Genomic DNA, 23,401 nt, shown 5'->3' with positions numbered 1-23,401 from the left:
GCCGATACCTTGTATTAGACATGATTGCTACACACCCAACACTATTTACAACAATCCTTGGTGTGCTCCAACCACCTACTTTGTTTGCCATCTTGAGTGTTAATGCACATGATTCCTCATTGATGACATCGACTTGCTCCTAATCTCCTACTTTCATATCCTTTGGTCCATCACCTTAAAGACATTCTCCTCAACCTCTCCAACTCCTTTTCCTACAATATTCCTTAAACTAGATTAGGCAACCTACAACTCACATTCCAAAGAAAGAGATGCAACCAAAGAAAGGTGTCTTAAAATTGCCAACATTTCTTGATTGTCCAATCCATGGTTCTTCGTTTATATAAAGAAATAATAACAATAATAAAGACAAATATATATGAATATTTTATACACACATGTTCGTAAGAGAGAGAGCCACATTACCTAGAAAATCAAAGTTATTACATGATCTAGATACACGATTTAGTGTTTAGGGGTTTAAGGTAATTATGAGACCAAATGTCAATATAGGGGAAATAAAGGTAAAAAATAAAAGCTCAACATATGATTGGCATGCTTTCTCCAAGGGCAACTAGATCACATGGTTTAACTCAATATCACCAAAAGCTCCAAGGTATAGATACAAGTGCATTGAGCTACTGAGACTGCCATTGTCAATCCCTCAATCACCCCCATCTAATGAGTTCCTAAATTAATGAAGTAGAGTTACTTGTAACTATGTTTTTATTTTATTACTTTTTAAAGATATAGATCCATACACATTTGTTACCACTAGAAGACACCTTAGAAAATGTTTCTTATCAAGATCACAGGAGGAGAAGAGAATTAGCTTCAATTAAGTTGATGTTCATGATCCCTGACTCAAGGCACTATTTAACTGTATCTATTTGCAAAATATTTGAGGATACAAACAGTCCATTTCTCTCACTAAACCATCTGCATCTATCTAGGAAGCCTTTGTAGCATACATAAAAGTAAATGGATCATTGGCCAATACATTGGAATCAATGCATCAAGAACATTTACTGCATAATTGTAATCAATGAAATTTTGAAGTTGAGTAGGAGTTGTTCATTTCCTTGCGAAACGTTTGTCAAATCCTTGCATGGCATTACAAATTACCGTCTCCGTGGCCCTGCACTTACTGTTCTTTGAGCAGTCCCAGGAGCAGCCCCTTGGCTGGAACCCTCTTCTGGCATGTTCGCCACTTGTGTTATGGCATTTAATATGATGAGACCCAGTGGAACAATATACATCCACTAGCAAAACAAACAAGATACATTAGTACTCAAATATTTACTTATATCTTGCCAAACTTCTGATTCCCTCTTCAATAGACCAAGAAGGTTATGAATAATGTAGAATCTCAAGTATGACATTACTAGATGGAAACAGCAGTTGGCAGTATTGTGTGTACAAAAGACTTGAACTAGCATGTGTATGGAGATTGTTGCAAATTTAGATATATTAGTTCTCTGGCAAGTGCAATTATTATCTCTTTTAAGTGTTTATGATATGCATAAATTCCTGAAACAGATACAGTAAGAACTGAAAGAGAGGAAACAGAAGAAAAACAATACAAAAATTATTTTAAGACTCTGGAGAGACTGAAACAAGAAAGGTCATGATTATGTAGATATGTAATCAGTACAAATAAAATTTCTTTAATAAAAATCAGCAAGCTCGAGCTAAAATCTACACTGGTGCTAGTGTCAGAGAGGAGGAACGTAACTAGAAGATAACAAGGGGTAGAGTGAAATTAGAGTGGAACGGGGAGGGGTAGATTTGGAAATAAAAAGTGAAAAAAGGAAGGCGGGGTGGGAAAATAGAAAAGAGAGGGGGAAGGGGTGAGAAGGCTAAAGTTTAAATCACTTAAATGTGAATATCCTGAGCATTATTCTAATAGGAGGGGGCAGTTCTACGTTGAATATCCCAATCTACTCATGATTGCTATATTTGTAGCATAGTAACATATGTGAAGCAATACAATGACTCTCATTCAACATTTTCTAGAATTTTTCAATCACTTAAAACTTATGCAATTTGACTGTTGAGTCCCATGCTGGTATTTTCTACCAGAATGAATGTTGCACATAATAAATGTGCATGATGGGTGAAGCATCTGAAAGAAGAAATGAGATATAAAACTGACACATCTAGAAGAAAAGATAAGATGGACCTACATATTTTGCCCAGAATGATTTCTCAACTGGCTTTTTAGGCTGGCCATCTTCATCCAGCACCACCTCAACATCATTGATGGTTGGAAGGGACCTGCATATACAATAGTATTTGTTTCTAGTTTGTTACTTTCAAGCATGCACTAGAATGCAAAAATCCTGTCCTATATCTACATCATAAATCCAAAACTATTTTCAGTGTGAGTTATTTTGTTTTCAATACCTTACAGCTTGTTCTGGACCTTTTAGCACAATATATGAGTCAAAGATCCACTTTGTTGGCTGTGCTCCAAAATAAACAAATTAATCCAGGAAGCAAATAGTATGTACTACAAAACACATTAATAGAAAACCTTTTCATGCAATTTGTTAATGCTACATTGGAAGTGCATGGGTTAATACAAATACAGCTTACCACAAGGGTACAGCCCTAATATGAAAAAGAGAAATGGAGACTCACAAGCTTAAATAAAACTAATAAAGTAATCATATGGTATCAAACCAGTCTGATGACAAAGGCCCTCATTGACTTAATCAAATTGATACAGGCCTTACATAGGACATATGTAAGAGTTGAAATCCAACGCATGTTGCACCACATAATGTTGGTCCAGAAAGGCAAATAATATTTAGTATATGGTATATCCTAGATATACGTAGACTTACTGCATTCAAATTTTTACCCTGCATTACCTTTCTCTAGTAAAAAACTGTCACACAAAAATTATGGAACAAATGCTTGATTAGAGAGAACATTAGAAAAAGCTCCTGTCAGTTATAGATATGCATGCACATGGTAGCCAAACCTATTGAGACAAGTTTCAATCAAGTTCATCATATATGTTTGAAGTTTTGGAAAGACACATATTAAGGAGAAGATTACCATGTCTACCACCTAAATCCTCATTGAAATATTATAACGTGTTAACATAGACAATTTCTCATACTTGACAATAAGCACTTGAAACAAATTGAATTACTGGGATGCAGATTGAGACCATTTCTGAAAGTATAATTTTGAGAAATTCACATTTAAATGTTTAAGATGCGCATGTGCAAACATTTGCAAGATAGTTATTAATGGCACTGTTTAAAACTTTCATGACTCCAAGAAATCCTGTTTCAAATTCAAGGCCCGTGTAGTAGTGATACTCGTCAAAGAGACAAACAAGTAGTGGGGGCAGAATTTATATTCAAGCTTTGGTTATTGAGGGTGTATCATTACTGCATGCATCAGTTTGAGATCAGAGGGAAATGCTAATGTCACTCTATTAGGCAATATATTATCTGATCCAAAGACCGTTACATCACAATATATATCATGTTTCAAAGCATAAATGCAAAGATCCAAGAATCTACAGACCATGAGCTTCTTCGAACCCATTAGTGATCAAAGATTCTAGATGACAATTTGATCTGAAACATTGCCTCTATTGAATCCCTAGATTATGAACTTCATTCCTTATGACGCATTCAAACTTGTACTAAGACTCATGCACTATGATAGTAACAGATAGGATATAACCATTGATACATAAAATATTTTGCACATTCTTTATCCGCACATTCATAAAGATCAAATTAAAAGAAGTATGAAAACATCTGCTGAACAAAACATAAATTGTACTATAGCCTACATTGATAACATCAAGAACTTATGCCAATGATGCTACATTGAAATAAATGCAAATCTATGTCCTTGTACTTCTACTTGTTGCAGGAGAAACTTCTTACATAGTTTGGAATTCGAGGATAAGCACACTGACTTGCACCATACCCAATTGAAATAATATTTCCTCTTTCCTGTAAGAAAAATGGAAAATTAAATGGCATGTATGTCTTCCTCTTTCCACCAATAGACAAAAGAGTGAATTACAAAAGTAATAAATGTACCATGTAAAACTCAAATCGTTCGTGAAGATTGGATGATGCTAAACAGCGCTGCAAAAGAGTTACAATGAGATATAATTGCAATATAGTCTTTGTACAGGACAGTGAACCTAACTTACTGCTTTCACTGAGGAGAGGATCCAATCCTGGTCTGGAGACAACACATTTGTAGGCACTCGTATCCTATAGAAACCATCTGCCTTGACCAGAGCCTGGTTAATGGATGACAAATTAGAGCTCATTATAGCATATGGGATGCATAATTACAATCAGTTTCGGAGTTATAATTGAAATCCCTATAAAAACCTGAAAGGCTTCTTGCTCCTCTGTTGTGAAGGCATTTCTTGATAATCTAAGCCTTGAAATGGTCTGCAATGACGACATAGATTTGTAAGGGTATATAATGATGAGCATGCATACGTTGAAACGTTTGCAGATGATCTGAATATGTCAGACACGATCAAATGTGAGAAATCCATGCACACAAAACAACTGTTCCTGGTTTATGGAATCAAAGAACTAGATATGACTGTCCAATCAGTACATAATGGTGTTTCCATTTTTCTTTTGTGGCTACACTAAACAATCTCTTATCCACATTTCAACTTTTTGGATAGATGTTTGTGAATAAAAATTAGTTTTGTTTAAGGTTATTGCAGGTATCTATTCTCAATATGAGTTAGAGAAAGATATAAATAGCCAAACAATATTTACATTCGTGATAGTGATCAAAGTCCAGATAGGTTTACAAAGAACAATGGAGACTCATTCACAAAGAGGTGAAAATACCAATTACAGAATTATATCCACAGGATAATATATCTGTATCTATATTGCAACTAAGCTCGAGAAATCTTTGTGCAAGTTGAAATAATGTATTATCTCATGAAATCCATGCTTGAGTACGATAAAAATGAAGTATCTGATTATGTCATAATCACAAGAAACCATTGGAAAAGTTTCAGAAAACTTGTAAGAAAGCTCAAAGAGAGCTAGCTCTCTTCCTCTCTCTCTCTCTCTAAACGTCTTTGGGAGCAGCACCTATAATCACCGAGGCATTGTTCCGATCAGTGACATTTATCCAACATCTTTGGGAGCTCCCTAAACAAAGGTACCCAAGGTTGGCACTTATGTCATCAAGACAACTGGCTGAAAATGGACACATTTATTTTTGGTATGCTGGAATGCAGCAATGGTTTGAGTCACATGGCATGATTATAAATGCACTGCCCCCGTTCCAATATAACTTGGACTGTCCCCATCTGAATATTAGCAAAGTGGAAAAGAATAGAGTGATCCGAACTGATATTATTAACTTGGAAAACAAGATAACATGGATCAGCCCCAAAATACCACTTGGTACAAAGATGGCCCACTATAAGACACACTTCTTACACACATCAGAGGATGGATTCATCATCAGACCACCTTATATGGACATACATCTATCCTATGTGTTGCGTAGTGTGATAGGGCAGCTGCGAACTTCATCACATCAGTTACAGATTGAGGTAGGTAGACGACTACCTCTAGAAGAGAGAATTTGTCAATTGTGTCATCAAGGAGTGGAATTCGAAGAACCCTATGTTTGTCATTGTAGTGTCTTTTATGAAATCAGAGGGAGACACCATTGCCTCTTTAAACGACACTTTGGGCCACCACGCAAGGTAATGGAATATGAGAACCAACGGTGCCTAGGACTTTTCTTGCTAGAGCTGAAGAGACATCGGGAAAGGTTGTTGAAGAATATAGCCACACAAGCTCATCCACAAAGAACGATCACAACTTTCTTTAGCCCCATCACTCCTACTAATGCTACAAGTCAATCACGGGATACACAAATGGGCTCCCAACCTGGACATAACAAAGGGGTTACAATTGATCGGGCAATAGCAATTTGCCATGCACGTAGGCCCTTGTCCCATGGACCACGACCTCAACACCCTTGTCATCGACAAATAAAAGCCATTATCTCCCGCCATCACAAGTGCTTTTGTCGTGCTTTCCTCGCTTCAGAGACATTTCCATTCTGGATCGACCTATGCTAGAGATCTTTCGAAGCCAAAAGCTACAATATATCTAACTTGAGAATCTCCCATGTGCCGAAAACCAAATTCCCTCGTCTCTTTTTATCTTATATACCTTTATATTTACGGAGTATTATTTACTTATTTTTTTGATTTGTTGTTCTCAAAGACGAGACAACACTTAAGATGTAATCTTTGTTTGGTCTTATAGGCCATTTTGGCCTCTTAAAAGACGTTAATCTCTCTCTCTCTCTCTCTCTCTCTCTCTCTCTCTCTCTCTGTAAATGTTTCATAATCTTCTCACAGAGAAATTAAAAGGTGTGGGCAAAGAGTATGATGTGACGAGATCAAGATCCCCAGAAATATCTGAGACTATACCACCAACTCATGATAGCTGATGTATACGACTCTTCTTCATCCTCCAGAGTTCAGGGAGACAAGGCAAATTTGGATAATGATGATAACATTCATTGCGAGCCTCTATCATCTGTTATGCTGAAGGAAATAGTTGGATATATTATCATAAACGATAGACATGGGTAGTCCAGATAGTTATTTGTCTTTTCTGGTCTTCGTATCACGGGCAGTGTGCATAGCTTCTATATCAATGCAAAACGAGAATGATTTGAATTCAGTACACATCATGATGTAGCAATACCTGGCCACCATGAAGAAGCGAGTTGCGAAGGCGTGCGGAGAAGGATCCAGCAGGAGAGAAATCCGAATCACCAAAGGAATGCTGGATCTCGAACTGGATCTTCGATTCGGGAGGAGATGCAGAGGAGCGAACGCGGGCCGTCACGACTTGCTCAATGAAGTTGATGTTGGTGGCGGTGACGGTGGCGGTGTCTTCTTCTTCGTCTTCTTCTCCGTTCTCCTGCTGCTGCTGCTGTAGTTCGTCGGATTGGAAGGGAATGACGCGAGGGATGCCGCAGAGAAGGAAGATGAGGAGTAGAAGGAGAAGGTGTGAGAGAGTCGCCATGGCTCCTCCTCCAGCCAAACCCTCGCTCTGTGTGTGTCTGTATATGTATGTGGGTGTGTCTGACTGTCTGTCTGTATATGTATGTATGTGGGTGTTGGTAATGAATGTATTAATTAGACTCTGTCGTCTCCGTTGGTTTCGAAGGCGAGGCGAGGCAAGGCTGGGCTGGGCTAGGCTGGGCTGGGCAGGCGTAAAGAAGAAGAAATGATTGTTTGTTTGTGGGTAGGGTATTATTATTATTTTGACATCGATACATGTTAGAGCCCATCCTATTGTCTGCCATTAGAACCATTGCTTCCATGTGGGCTCATGCATTGTGATGTGAGACGAGGCTTTGGGGCACAAGTGATGAGAGTTGTCTCGACTACGCACACTTTGCCCTAAACAAGTTCAAAAGTTTGAGTATCACACTTTGATACAATGCTCTGCCTTTGATCATATTCAACCATGCTTTCCACACATCTTCAACCAAGCCCAATCCTTGCACGAATTTCTCTCACAACTAGCAATGGGCACGATTTCGGCTCAAACTGAATCGAACTGTTAAGCCATGGCTTAACAGTTTATTGGTTCAAAGATAAGTAAACCGTTTGGTTTGGTTTCAAATATTATGATCCAGTTTGGTTTCGGTTCAGTTCGGTTTTGAATTTCATGGTTTAGCGGCTTATCGGTTTCGATTCGTTTTGGTTTTGAATTTCACGGTTTAGTGGTTTCGGCTTATGTGGTTTGGTTTTAAGGTTTTGAAGTTTTGAAGGTTTAAAGGTTTAAAGGTTTATAGGTTTATAGGTTTATCGGTTTGGTTTGGTTTTGATTTATGATAAACCAATTTGGTTTGGTTCTAAATTTTTCATAAACGGTTGGTTTAAACAGTTCGGCTCTAAACAGTTCGGTTTAAATGGCTTCATAAAATTTAAACAGTTTGGTTTGGTTTTTAATATAAATAAATGGTTTGGTTTGGTTTGGTTTCAAGGCCAAGAAACCGAACCGAACCGCACCCATTGCTACTCACAACCTCAATGTGCACTCTCGAGTGCAACATTCATTGGTAAAGTTCTTGAACATCGAGAATCGCTACTCACTTTCACACATATCACATGAAATGTAATATTTTTGGTCTCATATGTCATATTTGACCTCCAAAAAATGGTAAGAGAGTTTATGGACAAGTTGGCTTTTGAAAACACCATAGCACCATTGATCACCTTGTCACCCTTCGAGTATTAATGGAGGAAAGTCGCCTTAGAGGTAAAGGTTTATATTGCTGCTTTGTAGACTTCAAGGAAGCTTTTGATATGGTACCTCGTGACCATCTTTGGAGGCGAATGGAAGAACTTGAGGTGCCAAGTGAATATATGCTTGCAATTTCATGAATTTATGATAAGGTTATATGTTGTGTGTGTATGAGAGATAAACTTTCAGATTTTTTCAAAAGCACTATTGTTGTTAAGCAAGGATGCCCACTCTCACCAACACTATTTGGTCTATGCATTTATGAATTGGAAGAAATGGTTACCAAGTTTGCAAAGGAATAATGTGTTGAAGAAGTTGTCATTGGGAATGTTGTGATTATGCTTTTGCTATATGCAGATGATGTAGTGCTTTTTGCAAATACTTTAGGAGATGCACAAAAGCTTATGAAGGCATTGAAAAAAGATTGCATGCATACTAAATTAAGTGTTAATAGCTCTAAAACAAATATTATGCTTGTGAAGAGCCAAAAAAGAGATAAATCATGCATTACGTACAACAATGAGCCACTTGAATGTAGTGCTTTTTGCAAATACTTTAGGAGATGCACAAAAGCTTATGAAGGCATTGAAAAAAGATTGCATGCATACTAAATTAAGTGTTAATAGCTCTAAAACAAATATTATGCTTGTGAAGAGCCAAAAAAGAGATAAATCATGCATTACGTACAACAATGAGCCACTTGAATGTGTGGAAAGCTTCAAATATCTTGACCTTGAAGTTCCTTCAAATCATAAATGGAATGAATGTGCTACACGCCGCTTGTAGGCGGGTAAGCGAGCATACTATGTATTTGAGAACACATGCAATCTTGGAGATATTAAGTGTTGGGTCCGCAAGAAATATCTTTTCGACACTTTGGTGACACCGGTTCTTCTCTATGGGGTGGAATTATGGGGCGGTAGCATCCCTAAATCTATGTGGAAAGAGTTTGAAAATGTCCAAAACCATTTTCTTACAAAGTTTCTACAAGTTAAGAAACAAACGCCCTACACCCTCCTCCTCCTTGAGACGGGATTGCTTCCCATTGAGATCATGGCCATGGAAAGGGTTGTTTAATACATGCTTAAGGTTCAAAAAAGTCCCTCACATCGACTTCCTAGAATTGCATGGGAAGCAAACAAAAAGATCTAAAAGACATATAAAAGCAAATTTTTGTGTTTCAGTTGGATGCAAGATATAGAAAAATGGTTTGGTAGATGGGATGTGAGACACTTGCTTCATGATGCATCACTAGATTCCTTCGTAAAAGAGCCCTTTTTGCAACGCCAATGTATCATGACATGGGACAAATGTGGAGGCTCACGCTTCACACACTATACTACACATGTTGCACCTAACTACAAAACCATATTCTTTACGGAACGGGGAAACCGTAAACATAGATACATGTTAGAGCCCATAACGTTATCTACCATTCGAACCATTGCTTCCATGTCACTTAGCTCACATGCATTGTGATGTGAGACAGGGCGTTGGGGCACAAGTGATGAGAGTGACCGGCTATACACACTTTGCCCTAAACAAGTTCGTGAGTCTAAGTATCACACTTTGATACAATGCTCTACCTTTGATCATATTCGACCATGCTTTGAACATCTCTTCGACTGAGCCCAATCCTTGCAGGAATTACTCTCACAACCACAATGTGCACTCTTGATTGCAACATTCATTGGTAAAGTTCTTAAACATCGAGAGTCGCTACTCACTTTCACACGTATCTCCTCTTCGAGGCCACCGTGAAGGAATGTCGTCTTCACGTCCATCTGCTCTACCTCGAGGTCCATACTTGTTGTTATACTCAGCACCGTCCGGATGGAGGTCATCTTTACTACCGGGGAAAATATCTCATCGAAGTCCACGCCCTTCTTCTGCTGGAACCCCTTCACCACGATCCTGGCTTTGTATCTCGGGGGGTTGCCGGCATCTCCCGGTTTCAACTTGTACACCCACTTGTTTCGGAGTTCCCTCTTTCCTTTCGGCAACTCCACCAATTCATATGTATGGTTCTCATGCAGAGAATCCATCTCATCCTGCATAGCACTTAACCATTTGCGGCTATGGGCGTCACTTTTAGCTTCCTTGAAGCTTTCTGGCTCCCCCTCATCGATTAGCAGCACATGCTCTGCATCCGAAAATCTCCGGGGAGCCCTTCTCTCTCTTAGAGGATATGTCTGTCTTTGGGCTTCATTAACTAGCTCCTCCATTTGCTCTTCATCCGAATCCGATCCGGTGTCTTGACCGATTCCGGTTTCAGCTTCCTCTACTTCTTCTTCTGCCAGTTCGGTATCCTCACCGTAAACGGCTGGTTCCTCGAGTGCTAACCGGTCTCTTGCCGGTTGGGTCTGATCATCGTAGAATCGATCCTTACCGGTCGACTCGGAGTTCATTATCTTCTTCTCTGACTCCTAGTCTACGAGCGTCTTGTCCTCCATGAAGATAATATCTCGACTCCGGAATACCTTCTTGTCGGCCAGGTCCCACACTCGGTAGCCAAACTCATTGTCGCCATAACCGAGGAATATGCATGGCCGGGTCTTTGGATCCAACTTTCCTCTCCAGTCCTTAGCAACATGCATGTACGCAAGACACCCGAATACTTTCAGATGTCGGTAGGACACTTCCTTACCGGTCCAGACTCTCTGTAGTCTGTCTCCGTCCAAGGGTACTGAGGGTGATCTGTTTCTCACATATGTCGCCGCCGACAGTGCCTCAACCCAAAACTTCTTGGGTAGTTTTGCATGCGCCTGCATACTCCAGACCCTCTCCATTATGGTCCGGTTCATCCTCTCGGCCAGCCCGTTTAGTTCTGGCATCTTTGGCACGGTAAATTCGAGCCGGATTCCCTTCGAGCGATAGTACTTCTCGAACTGCCCCTGGTATTCACCTCTGTTATATGCTCGAACCGCCTTCAGCTTCCGTCCGATTTCTCTTTCCACTCTCGCGTGGAGCTCTTTGAAAACGGATTGCACCTGATCCTTCGTCTTCAACGGTGTGGCCCACAACTTCCGGTTGTGGTCATCTATGAACGTCACGAAGTACTGCGATCCTGCATGTGACTTCGTGTACACTTGACACACATCAGTATGCACCAACTCCAATGGTGCATTACATCTCATCGGTGGCCTTGGTCGGAAGGAGGTCCGGTTTTGCTTAACGGCCAGACAATCAGTGCACTTCTCCAAGTGCACATTCTTCACTAGAATGAGGTTGTCTTCTGCAAGCCTCTTCATCCCCTTCTCGCTCATGTGACACAGCCTTTTGTGCCACAGCTCTCCGGCGGTGTCGGATGCCACGTTCACTTCCTCCGGACATAACCGGGCATTCATCAGGTACAACGTGTTTACCTTCCGGGCCTGAGCCACAATGAGGCTCCCTTTGCTGAACTTCATAACACCATTCCGGATGCTACCCATGTAGCCTTCATCATCTACCCGACCGGCTGATATCAGGTTCAGACGAACCTCCGGAACATGTCGAACATCCTTCAATAGCATCTTGCATCCGGCTGGTGTTGTCAACCACACGTCTCCTATGCCGACAATTCGGCATGTACCTTCATTCCCCATCCGGACACGGCCATGATCACCGGCTGAGTAGGATGAGAAGCATTTCCGGTCCGGGGTAAGGTGGAACGACGCTCCGGAGTCGACCACCTAGGTCATCTCGTCGCCGGCAAGGTTTATCTCACTCTCCTCGGTGATGAGCAGCAACTCTTCTTCACTTGCCGCGATGGCCGTCGTTCACTTCCGGTCCGTTCCCCTCCGGTCTTTACCATTCCGGTCCAGTGTCCGCTTCGAATCGGTACCGTCGGTTTCCTTGTCTTTTCGGAAATGCCGACAGTTCTTCTGGAAGTGTCCCGGCTTGCCGCAATAGAAGCAAGTAGGCCTCCCCCTTGACTTTGACCATGTCCCCGAATTTTCCCAGTTCTGGGGGCTACGGTTCCTTTGTCTTCCGCATTCCGATTCGGTAAGGAGCGCTTTGGAGTCGGAGCTCGTATCCTTATCTTTCCGATGCGCCTCCTCATCTAGCAAGCTCGACTTCACTCTTGCTAGGGATAACCGTTTCCCTTCCGGCCCGGCATTGCCCAAAGTGACAACCAACGTCGATCGACTCTCAGAAATATAGCCCCGATTGACTCTCAGAAATATATTTACGAATATGTCCCTTCATCCAGTGAGCACTTCTCACCGGGCCTTCACCACCCGGCTCTTGCCGGGTAGTCCTCATCCGATTCTCACCGGGTTTTCCGTTGCCAGGTACTCCTCATCCGGTCCTCACCGGGTCTTCCGTAGCCGGGTACTCCTCATCCGGTTTCAGCCTCGGTCTATCGGCCTCGGCCGAGTTTCTAATTAGTACTGTTCTTCTCTCTTCCCATCCGGAGGAACCTGTTTCCTAACATTCATGTGCATCACCTCCCACACTATGGCGGCGATCTTATCCGGTCTCTTGTCCCCGAACTAAACTGGCAACCAAAGATCTTTAACCACCAGGATATCTCTCATCTTCGACTTCGACGACACTGAGTAGTTGGAGCCGGTAAGCTTGAACATGCCACCGAACGATTCTTCCATTTCCTGTGTTGTTCGCTCTAATACCAGTTTGAAGAGAATAGTACAGAATATAGCTCGGCCACAACTGTGTCTTCAATCACTTTGTTGGGAATCAAACATAGAGATGGGAATAGAGATAAATACTCGAACACACACATGAACAATAAAGAGTACACAGGATGTTTACGTGGAAAACCCTGAATGGGAAAAACCACGGGACCCCACAGGCTCCGAACTATCACTATTATGAGAGAGGTACAATCAGAGACTCGGAGGCAATGAACTCGAGCTCTATTTCCTCGCCAAGCGGTAGTTACAACAGAAACCGTTCTGTATCTCACACACACAGACACACTCTCTCTGTCACCGGTTATGCACATACAACAATAAGGCTACAACACATAAAGCGATTGCCCTAAGTCATATTTATACTTATATGAACTTAGGGCTATTTACAAATATAGCCTCAAAAGGCCTACTCAGAACATATTTACAAATATGTCTTCTCTTCCGGTTCTCACCGGGTCTATAGATCCGGTTTCTAATTCTCACCGGGTCCTCTTTATCCATAACCGGATCCCAACCGGAGGGACTGATTTCCAAACAAACTCATGTGGTGACACTCCTCCATTGGCAGATGCCCGATTCTGGAGGTAGACGGTTGTTCTGATAACTTCAACCCAACAAAACTTCGGTAGATGTTTCTCTTCAAGCATTGCCCTTGCCACCTCCTCTATCGTTTGATTATTCCTCTCGGCCACGCCATTCTTCTGCGTCGTGTATCTACACGAGAATTCGCGTTCAGTTCCCTCCTTCTATAGATAACTCGAGAACTAGTCTGAGAAGTACTCCTTCCCGCAATCAGACCTTAGGCACCTGATCTTTCGCCCAATTTCCCTTTCCACAAGGCTCTTCACCGTCAAGAAACACGCAAAGACTTCGCTTTTTTTCGCGATCAAGCACGCCCAAGAGTGCCGAGTGAAGTCATTCATGAAGGCTACGAAGTAACGGCTTCCTTCGATGATCACATTCTCTACCGGTCCCAATACATCCGAATGGATCACATCGATTGGATTTCGACTCCGATTACACTCGTTGGGGAATGGAAGTTGGTGCTGCTTCACGAGCTGGTAGACTTGGTCGTTCCGAAAACAATGTTTTTCGTCTGCATTTCACGAAGCCGCGGGAAATTAACATGGTCAAACTACTTGTGCCATAGGTCGATGTCCGACTCGACCTTCTGTCCTTTCGCTAACAACGCGGTTCCGACTTCATTGATGTTGAGGATGAACTTCCTCCTTTCTCGGTGCCCTTGCGCAATGACTTTCCCTTCTTCTTCGATGTAGCAACCGAGATGCGTGAATCGAACTTGCATTCCCTAGTCGACGATCTGTCCGACCAACACTAGGTTCTTCATTATTGTCAGGATGTGTAGCACGTTCATGAATTTTCCTTTCTGCCCGATGTGGGTAACAGGAACTTCACCGACATGTTCGATGGGTATGCGGAGTGTCGTCTCCAGTTTCGACCACTCCTTGTTTTTCCAGTTTCTCCAAGTACGAGAACCATTCCTCGTGACTCACATATGATTTGACGCTCTGGAGTCAAGAAATCATACCTCGAATTGGCCTTGTGCTTCATTACAAAGGCTGGGTCCGATCCATTTTCGGCTTGTTCAGAGCCCTCCGCGTAGTGTGATCGTTGTCGATTTTCTTGTTCGGTCCACCCGGATCCAGATGCAGTTTTCTCCAAATCGGCACGTTTCTTCCAGCACTCGATGTCCCTAGGGTTTTTTATGCCACAGTACCATCATTCCACGGTAGGCTTTCCTTGCTGGTTTCCGGCGCCACCTCGACTCCCCCTACTTCCGGAGGGTCCAGAATTACTATTGGCATTACGACCATGCCTGCCTTCCATCTTGCTCCCGTCAGTTGCCTCCATTGCGCACTGACTCACCTCGTCCACCACGACCATGGGGCCTATCTTCCTCCATGTACAACATCTTGTTGTCGGCGGGCATACTTGTTGACGCACCCGCGTGGTTCTCCTCTACTAGGAGCATCGACTGTAAGTTGAAAAACGACGGCGTATTCTCCCTCGTACAGACCGCAGTTTGGAAAGCTCCAAACTTCGATGCAGACCTGCACCATTTCGTCCTCCTCAACGTTTACATCGATGGAGGCAAGAGAGTCGCAGATGTTCTTGATCTTGGAGGTGTAATCAGCCACCGACATATCTCGTTGTCGAACATTGCTCAACTCTTGCCTGAGTTGGAGTTTTCTAGCTATGGTGCTCGCGCCAAAAATCTTTTTCAGATTTCCCCAAGCATCCTTCGGTGTCCTCGCATCCCAAATGTAGCTCAAAAGTTCATTGGTCACACAGAATGCGAAGATGTAGAGAACTCTGCTTGCCGCCTGTTCCCAGGCTGGAAAATCCTGTGTGTCAATTCGGGTGCTGCAACATTAGCTGCAACGACATAACTCCGGTAGCCATGCCCGAGCAGGTACTCGTGCATCTTGTACAACCAAGATGCGTAGTTGCTTCTGTTGCACTTCTCTGTTGGAAGCGAGCTACCCATTCCTTTGTCCATGCTTAACTTCTTCTATTCTTCACCGTGATTAGGGTTCGTCTATTTGTCGGCAGCAGAGGATCTCAACCCTCGTACTCTGACACCATGTAAAAGAATATGTGCAAAAGCTTAACAGACACAACTGGGTAACAACAGACAGAAGACAAAGAGAAAAGGAAGATGAGGAAGGTTTAATGGAAAGCTTAATCAACACAACGTACGCAGGAGAGACAGAGAGCAGAACACAGAAAACTCTATTCCAAAACAATACTCTAAAACTCTGTACATAAGATGTGCTCATAGAGCACTTTTATACCAGTCCATACAGACTGATAGAAGTATTGACACGTACTTCAATGCTCATCAATGAGCCCCTACACTAACTCCCAAAAATATATTCCTCCACGGAATATCTATACAACGGCCTCCCGGTTTACGCAGCGCTACGGCCTCTCGTTGCGCACCCGGTTTACGCACCTAGTTTACGCACCCAATGTGGAGCTTGTATCTCAACATAACCAATACATCCAAATACATGTTGATATTATATACATCTCAATAGGTTATTAGTAGATTATCTATTTGAAGTTCTAGGAGTTTTTACAAAGTTCTAGAACGAGAAGGTTCTAGAGGAATCAAGAATATTCTCTTGAATATTCTAATGCATGTACTTCGACTCAGAGTATAAAACTTATAACCTCTATGATCCCTTTCAAGGGATTCAACACCAGTCATTGACACATCGATACAGTATTCATGTTTCGCATCATCTTGTATCCTTGATCTTCATCTTTGTCTTCACGCTCTCCATAGCTTCTTAAGTTTATAGCCTCATCTTGCACAACTTTTAGAGTTCCTAGCCTTGTCACTTCCTATTCCACATTCTTAACCTTATCAATCATAGCATTGTCATCTATGCTCCGTCATAGTTAGCGGTTGGTGTGTCCGTGACAGTTTGAATCCCTTCCAACTGGAAGCATCACCCGTCTTTGTCATTGCCCTTGCTTTTAGAGTTACCATCGTCACCATTCTTGCTTCTAGAGTTACCGTCATCAACATTTCTTCGTTTTTTATAGATCCTTCTCGCCATATCTATCTCTTAGTTTATTTTCATCATTGTCATTGTCTTTTAGTTTCTCCTCACCATCGTTTCCGTTTTTTAGTTTCTTCTCATCCTCCACATATCTATATCCATGTTTCTTATCATCATCATCCCCCAGATCTCTTTGCGCTTCTTATCATCTTCCACATCCCTATCTCTTCGTTTTTGTCATTGTCATCCTTCTCCCTTTGTTTCCTACCATTTTTATTTCTATGTGTTTCTTATCATCATCTTCCCTATCTATGAGTTTCTTATCATCTTCATCCCTACCACTATGTTTTCTATCATCCTCTATATACCTGTCTTTGTGTTTCCTTTTATCCTCAACATCTCGATATCTATGTTTCTTATCCTCTTCATCTATTTCTTTGTTTCCATCATTGCCATACTCATAGTCAATGCTTCCAAATATGTTTTCTCAACATCATTGTCTTCATTGCTTTATCTTCGACATCATCATCGTTAGCACCTCTTAGTGTCGTCATCAACATTACTTTGCCTAGCCTTCATCAACGTCAAGTGTTCCAGTTCCCGGTGAGGACCGCACAAGGTCGCCGACATGCCCATTCGTTCATGTTTGTGGGTTCGTTCGTGTTCTCGATGAGGACTGCACATGGTCACTCATGCCCGTTGATGTCCCAATACCCGGTGCGAACCGCACATGGTCTCTCACGCCCGTTGGTGTTCGTGTCCCCGGTGAGGACCGCACAAGGTCGCTCACGCCCATTGGTGTTCATGTCTCCGGTCAAAGACCGCACAAGGTCGCTCACGTCCGTTGGTGTTCGTGTCTCCAGTCAAAGACCGCACAATGTCACTCACATCTGTTGGTGTTCCAGTTCCCGGTGAAGACCGCACAAGGTTGCTCACGCCTGTTGGTGTTTGTGTCTCCAGTGAGGGCCGCACATGACCGCCCACTCTCGTTCGTGTTCTAATCCCCGGTGAGGACCACATGGTCACTCACGCTTGTTGGTGTCCTAATCTCTAGTGAGGACCGCACATGGTCGCTCATGCCCTTTGGTGTTCTAGTTCCCAATGACGACCATATATGGTCGCTCACGTACGTTTGTGTCCCAATCTCCAGTGAGAACCGTGAAGTTAAAATCATTGTCGGCCACAACCGGTTGTACGTGTGCAGATTAATAGTCAATCTAATGGAAAGGAAAAACAGAATACAGAAACTGAGAATGACACAGATTTTAACGTGGAAACCTGAACTGGGAAAAAACCACGTGGAGTCCACAAACTCCGAATCAGAACACTATGAGAGAAAGGAATACAATCAGAGATCTCAGAGACAACGACCTCTAGATCCTGCTTCGCCGACAAGCGGCTATGGAGCTCACTCGCTTCCACTCACACTCATTCACTCTCACTGTTTCAGAGGCCACGACCTTGACAACAGTAACTTTACAATACTATACACACATATCTAACATGATTCTTCTCACTTCCCATTCGGAGGGCTCTGTTTCCTAACAAACTCCCCCTTCACTCTTGTTAGGAAACAGGTCCCTCCAGATGGGAAGTGAGAAGAACTGTACTGATGAGCAAACTCGGCCGAGGCCAAAACCGGATGTGGAAGACCCGACAACGGAAGACCCTGTGAGACCCGGATGACGAGTACCCGGCAAGAGCCGGATGGTGAAGACCCAGTGAGAACCGGATGTGTTGAACCCGGCTACTGAGGACCCGGTGAGAACCGGATGAGGAGTACCCAGCAAGAGCCGGATAATGAAGGCCCGGTGAGAAGTGCTCACCGGATGAAGGGACATATTTGTAAATATGTTTCTGAGAGTCCATCGGGGCTATATTTATAAATAGCCGAAAATTCATATTAGTATAAATATGACTTAGGGCAAACAGAGAGCAGGTGTTGTCATTTCTTGTTGGCGCAACATTAGAGTGTGCAACTGTGTACAGAGAGAGTGAGAGAGAGGAAAAGGTCGTTGCCTCTGATTGTAACCGCTGCCTGTGGTGAATATAGCAAGCTCGAGGTCGTGGCCTCGGTGCTTTCTTATTGTACATTCTGACATAGTGATAGTTTGCGGTCTAACACGTTCGCGTTCACAAGTGGAAGGATCGCGCATAAATGGAAGGATAAGGGTAATTTTAGGGGTTTTTCAATGATTTTACAAAACACATTGATACCAGTATCATACAAGTTCAAACATACTATGAAAAAGGTTCAAAATCCACTATTTTCGTGATTTAGAAGTAACTAAAAAAAGACGAATTTCAAAAACGTACATTCTCAATTTATATCACAAACTTTACAACCAATGTTATTTTATAAGAAACGATTTTTGGGAAATCATAAGAATTCAAAACACATGATTTTATATTACTCGATTTGTTACAAGCGGAATGTAGTTACACTTAATAGCCAAATATACATTCATGATAGAGTCCTTTACGGAGAATCACTACTATAACTAATATACAATGACGATTCCTCCTCATCATCCTCGGATGTACCAATCAGTGCATTATCTTCGTCATAAACCAAATGGTTTGACTCTAGATTATATGTAGCAGATCTCGTTTGCCTTTGACTCGAGCCACCTTGTAGACCTGGTAATTTTTCTTTTATTATATCTATTGTTGACTTCCTTAATCGTCTGGCTTTTGTAAGTGTGAAGTCGTACACGATGATATCCACATCAGAGATATCAAGGGTCGAGGTGTTACGAATGTTTCGCTTCCTCTTCCTACCTCCCCTTCTTGTTTGGCATTCAATCATCTCCAATGTATACTTACCTGTAAAAGCATTTGCACTTCTAGTGTTGTACCAATGAACATTTATAGACTTGATCGTGTTTTCTATTTCATGCATTAGCACTTCTAGAATTTTACCAACCCAAAATTGGTGGCCATGTGAGGTCTCATCAGCCGGCGTTGCAATCAACATCCCCGCGGTGAGGTCTTGCAAATTTCCTTGCCATCTAGCTTCGGCTGCTTTGGTCATCCTTGGTCCCACATAAATGTCTCTTTGTTGTGGATGGACCAAGCTGTCATTAATCGCATTTACTAGTCGCTCCGGACTTCTATTTACGCGATCATGTTGCAGCGACCATGTGAATGGCGTTTCCAAATTCCAATTATCAACAGATACACAATTGTCTATAATTTCATTCTGATCACTATAAAATACATCCCACCATGACGTGTCTTGTTGTGCGGCATATTTCTTGGCGGCCTCAATATGCTTTCTTTTTTCTTCTAAGGCTTGGAGCCATGACCGTTTTTGTTCTGATACCAAGTCGCTCTGCAACTGTCCTTTCTTCTCAATTGGCATTTGCTTAGCTCCATGGACAATTGTACTCGGCATACAAAGTAATAACTGGCAACCACCTTCAGGTTCCCATGTTGTAGAAGATGAATATTGTTTAGCATACAAAAGTGTAGAACCACTTATTCCATTTTTCTTTATCAAAAAAATGTGATTGAAACTTATATTGTTTAACTGAGCAAGCACTTTAACATTCCCACCACCCCCATCTAATATATATCTCTTAAAGTCATATACCTCCTTCAAGTGTAACACTTTTGGGCGTGGTGTATATGCATCACAAATGACATCAAATAGTTTAGGTAAAGTGAAAGCATCATGCCGAGACAACTGTCTGGAGAATGTGCTAAACATCTGATCTATATGGTCATGTGTGTGGCCAACCAAAAGGAAATTGACTTTCACTTTCCTAAACAATTCTAGGTTGACCAACATACTTAGATAGCCAAATACAGTTGAATTTTTGTTCTCTCTAGCAGTATTGTCCAATTGAATGTATAGAACAGGGGGGAAAGGTTGTCCCCAAGACATCAAAACTCGGTGAATCACTGTAACTGTTAGGTTAGGGTCATTGTGAACATTGGGGTAAGTAATGAAGACGTGAGGTCGAACAGACCTATTATAAGCCAAGCATCCCACCAAGTGCATTTGAACAAGGCACTCATCATTGACATCTTTGGGGAGCCTCCGCATATGCGGCAAGCATGTCTTCTTCTGGTCCATGCCATCTATCATTAAGCACATGTATTGTTCAGGCCTCTTCAAACACTTCTCTCTATGATGCATCGCCTTCCTTCGTTCTAAGGATTGTGCCTCACGGTGCTCTTGTAGTAACTTCTTACTCGTATCCTTTTCCATTGATGTCTTTGCACCTTTAGCCAAACTTTTAAGATTTGCACAAATGGAGCAATACCCCATACGTACTTTACGAGGAATAATAACATTTGAAAACCGAGCTCTCCATAATCTTGTGAATTGGCTATAGGTGATAGACTTATTACGTGAGCCCAGCATTTCAGATCGATAGACATCATAAACTTCCCGACGGGTATAATTATCAGAAAGATGCATCCTACCTGTAGTGGGCATTACTTCACAATTTAACTGAAAGTAAGTTTTCATCCAGCCAATAGCTAGTCTTCCAATTGCACCTTTCATACTTGGAACCTCTTTACAATTGAGCATCTGATCCCCGCTAAGTAGACGTTGTTGTACTCTATGTAGCCGCATGTTACTAACACATAACGCAATTTTGAATGCAACTCTACATATCTGTTGCGCATGGAAGATATAATACTCGAATGATACTTTGATCCCCGTACATTTGTCAGATACTAGTTGCATATGTGATCCGAGGTAAGTGTCTTGCTCATCACCGGTCATCGAAAAATAGTATCGCCTTAATTCTCGCAACTTTGATTTTCCAATCATAGACATACAACCACGGGCACAACATATTTTGTTGACATCAAATCCAATCTGTTTATCTGATGTCACCAAGCTAAATCTAGCCAGACGAATTCTTCGTGGGATTCTTCTAATATGCATAGGGCTCCCAGATTTCTCTTCCTGCATAGAGGTTGGTGTAACCTTGTTACAGTCTAATTCTCTGTTCTGACCATCGCCAATGTTATTCAATGTTTCCTGGGCACTTCCTTCATTCTCGGTATCTTTATTAATATCGTATTCTTCAATAGAGAACTCTTCACATGTGTCATTATTTACATTCCCTGTAGATGAGCTCAGACAATATTCTTCGATAGAATATGGTGAGTCGGTCGAAAGACAATATTCTTCAATCGAATATGGTGACTCTGTTGACAAACAATACTCTTCAGTAGAAAACGATGGGTCTGATGACAAACAATATTCTTCAATCGAGAACGGTGAATCTTCACTCATGGCTTAAGGTCTAGATAGGGCTCTCTAAGTTATACTCCTCTCTAACCATATACTCCTCCCTAAACATAAACTTCTCTCTAAACAAAAGCCAAATCAATAGAATGTCTATATTATGTAATATTCTATTAATACAATACATCTAAAAATTATTTTTAATAAAGTAATTTAACTTAAATTATCAATCATTATATAAACTAGATCTAAATGATGTTAAATCAAGTAAAATATAAAACTAATCATTAACAAGCCTTGAATATGTTGGATTAATGTTAAAATCATTGGCTAATTAATGACACCCATTTTGATATAGAACGTCTCACTCATTGGTTCTTTAATGCTCTCCATTTTAAATATTAGACTTATCAATCATTGGTTAATTCATGCCCACATCTTTAATACATAACATTTGAGAGTCATAAAAATTGTTGCTTTTAGTAATCAATCATTGGTACATTCATGAACCTCTATCATTGTCTCCTTCATAACCTTTGAAGTGATTGTAGGTTGTTATGAGTATAAAAGATTGATCAATATGTTAGTTTGACTTTGTAATCATTAATACAATCATAAGTTACTATAGTTAATGTGACTATGGTTACAAACTAACTATCCTCAAAGTTACCAACATTGGTTAAGGTGACTATGGTTACTTTAACCATGGGTTCAATCCCTATAAATAGGAAGACCTCATCATATTTCACTCACCAGAGCGTACAGAGCGTACAGAGCACACAGAACGCAGAGAGCACACAGAGCACACAAAGCACTCAGAGCACAAAGCACGAAAGCGCGATCTCCGCCTCCACTTCAACACGATCAACCATGTCTTCAAAGAGAATCGAGCGCGAGGACTCCAGGTAGGCCTCTGACACTGTGGACATTTTTGTAAATATGTTTCGTTTCTCAAGAACTCGATACGGCGTATCGAGTTCGTGTATAAATATTTGTATTGTATACATATTTTAAGCTAAAGTAGGTCATAAAACACCTATAATTAGAGCATGTATTTGTTTAAAAGTAAGTAAAGTCAACATAAAAAAGACTGATTTTGCCAGACAATTTGATATCATTTCCACCCCATAAACGATTTTTCTCTCTCAAAGCCTTCTTATATACAGGAACTCGATACGGCGTATCGAGTTCGTGTTTAAAATTCAAACTTTAATCACGAACTCGATACGCCGTATCGAGTTCGTGTACGGCGTATCGAGTTCGTGTTTAAAACCTACACTTTAAACACGAACTCGATACGGCGTATCGAGTTCGTGTTTAAAATTCAAACTTTAATCACGAACTCGATACGCCGTATCGAGTTCGTGTTTAAAACCTATACTATAAACACGAACTCGATACGCCGTATCGAGTTCGTGTTTAAAGTGTAGGTTTTAAACACGATCTCGATACGCCGTATCGAGTTCGTGTTTAAAACCTACACTTTAAACATGAACTCGATACGGCGTATCGAGTTCATGTATACAATACAAATATTCATACACGAACTCGATACGGCGTATCGAGTTCGTGTTTAAGTCCTACACTTTAACCATGAACTCGATACGGCGTATCGAGTTCCGGTTTAAAGTGTAGGTTTTAAACACGAACTCGATACGCCGTATCGAGTTCGTGTATAAATATTTGTATTGTATACATGAACTCGAT

The 23,401-nt window shown here is 41.5% G+C and overlaps 1 protein-coding gene across 1 annotated transcript; it reads right to left on the bottom strand.

The window, feature by feature from the left end:
• Nucleotides 1-811: 811 nt before the first annotated feature.
• On the bottom strand, nt 812-7,117 carry LOC147849451 (uncharacterized). Its single transcript, XM_087337525.1, has 8 exons — nt 6,756-7,117; nt 4,377-4,439; nt 4,190-4,282; nt 4,074-4,121; nt 3,915-3,983; nt 2,404-2,462; nt 2,184-2,274; nt 812-1,259 (listed from the first exon to the last, which is right to left on the bottom strand). The coding sequence occupies exons 1-8, from the start codon at nt 7,077-7,079 to the stop codon at nt 1,119-1,121; spliced, it is 888 nt and encodes a 295-aa protein (XP_087193651.1). The 5' UTR covers nt 7,080-7,117; the 3' UTR covers nt 812-1,118.
• Between the last annotated feature and the right edge of the window lie 16,284 nt (nt 7,118-23,401).

This window comes from Azolla caroliniana, unplaced genomic scaffold, assembly GCF_043228905.1.
Source record: "Azolla caroliniana isolate FFs.n. ecotype wild unplaced genomic scaffold, voAzoCaro1.0.p SCAF_64, whole genome shotgun sequence".
Classification (NCBI taxonomy): Eukaryota; Viridiplantae; Streptophyta; class Polypodiopsida; order Salviniales; family Salviniaceae; genus Azolla; species Azolla caroliniana.
This window is presented reverse-complemented; position numbering and strand designations above follow the sequence as displayed.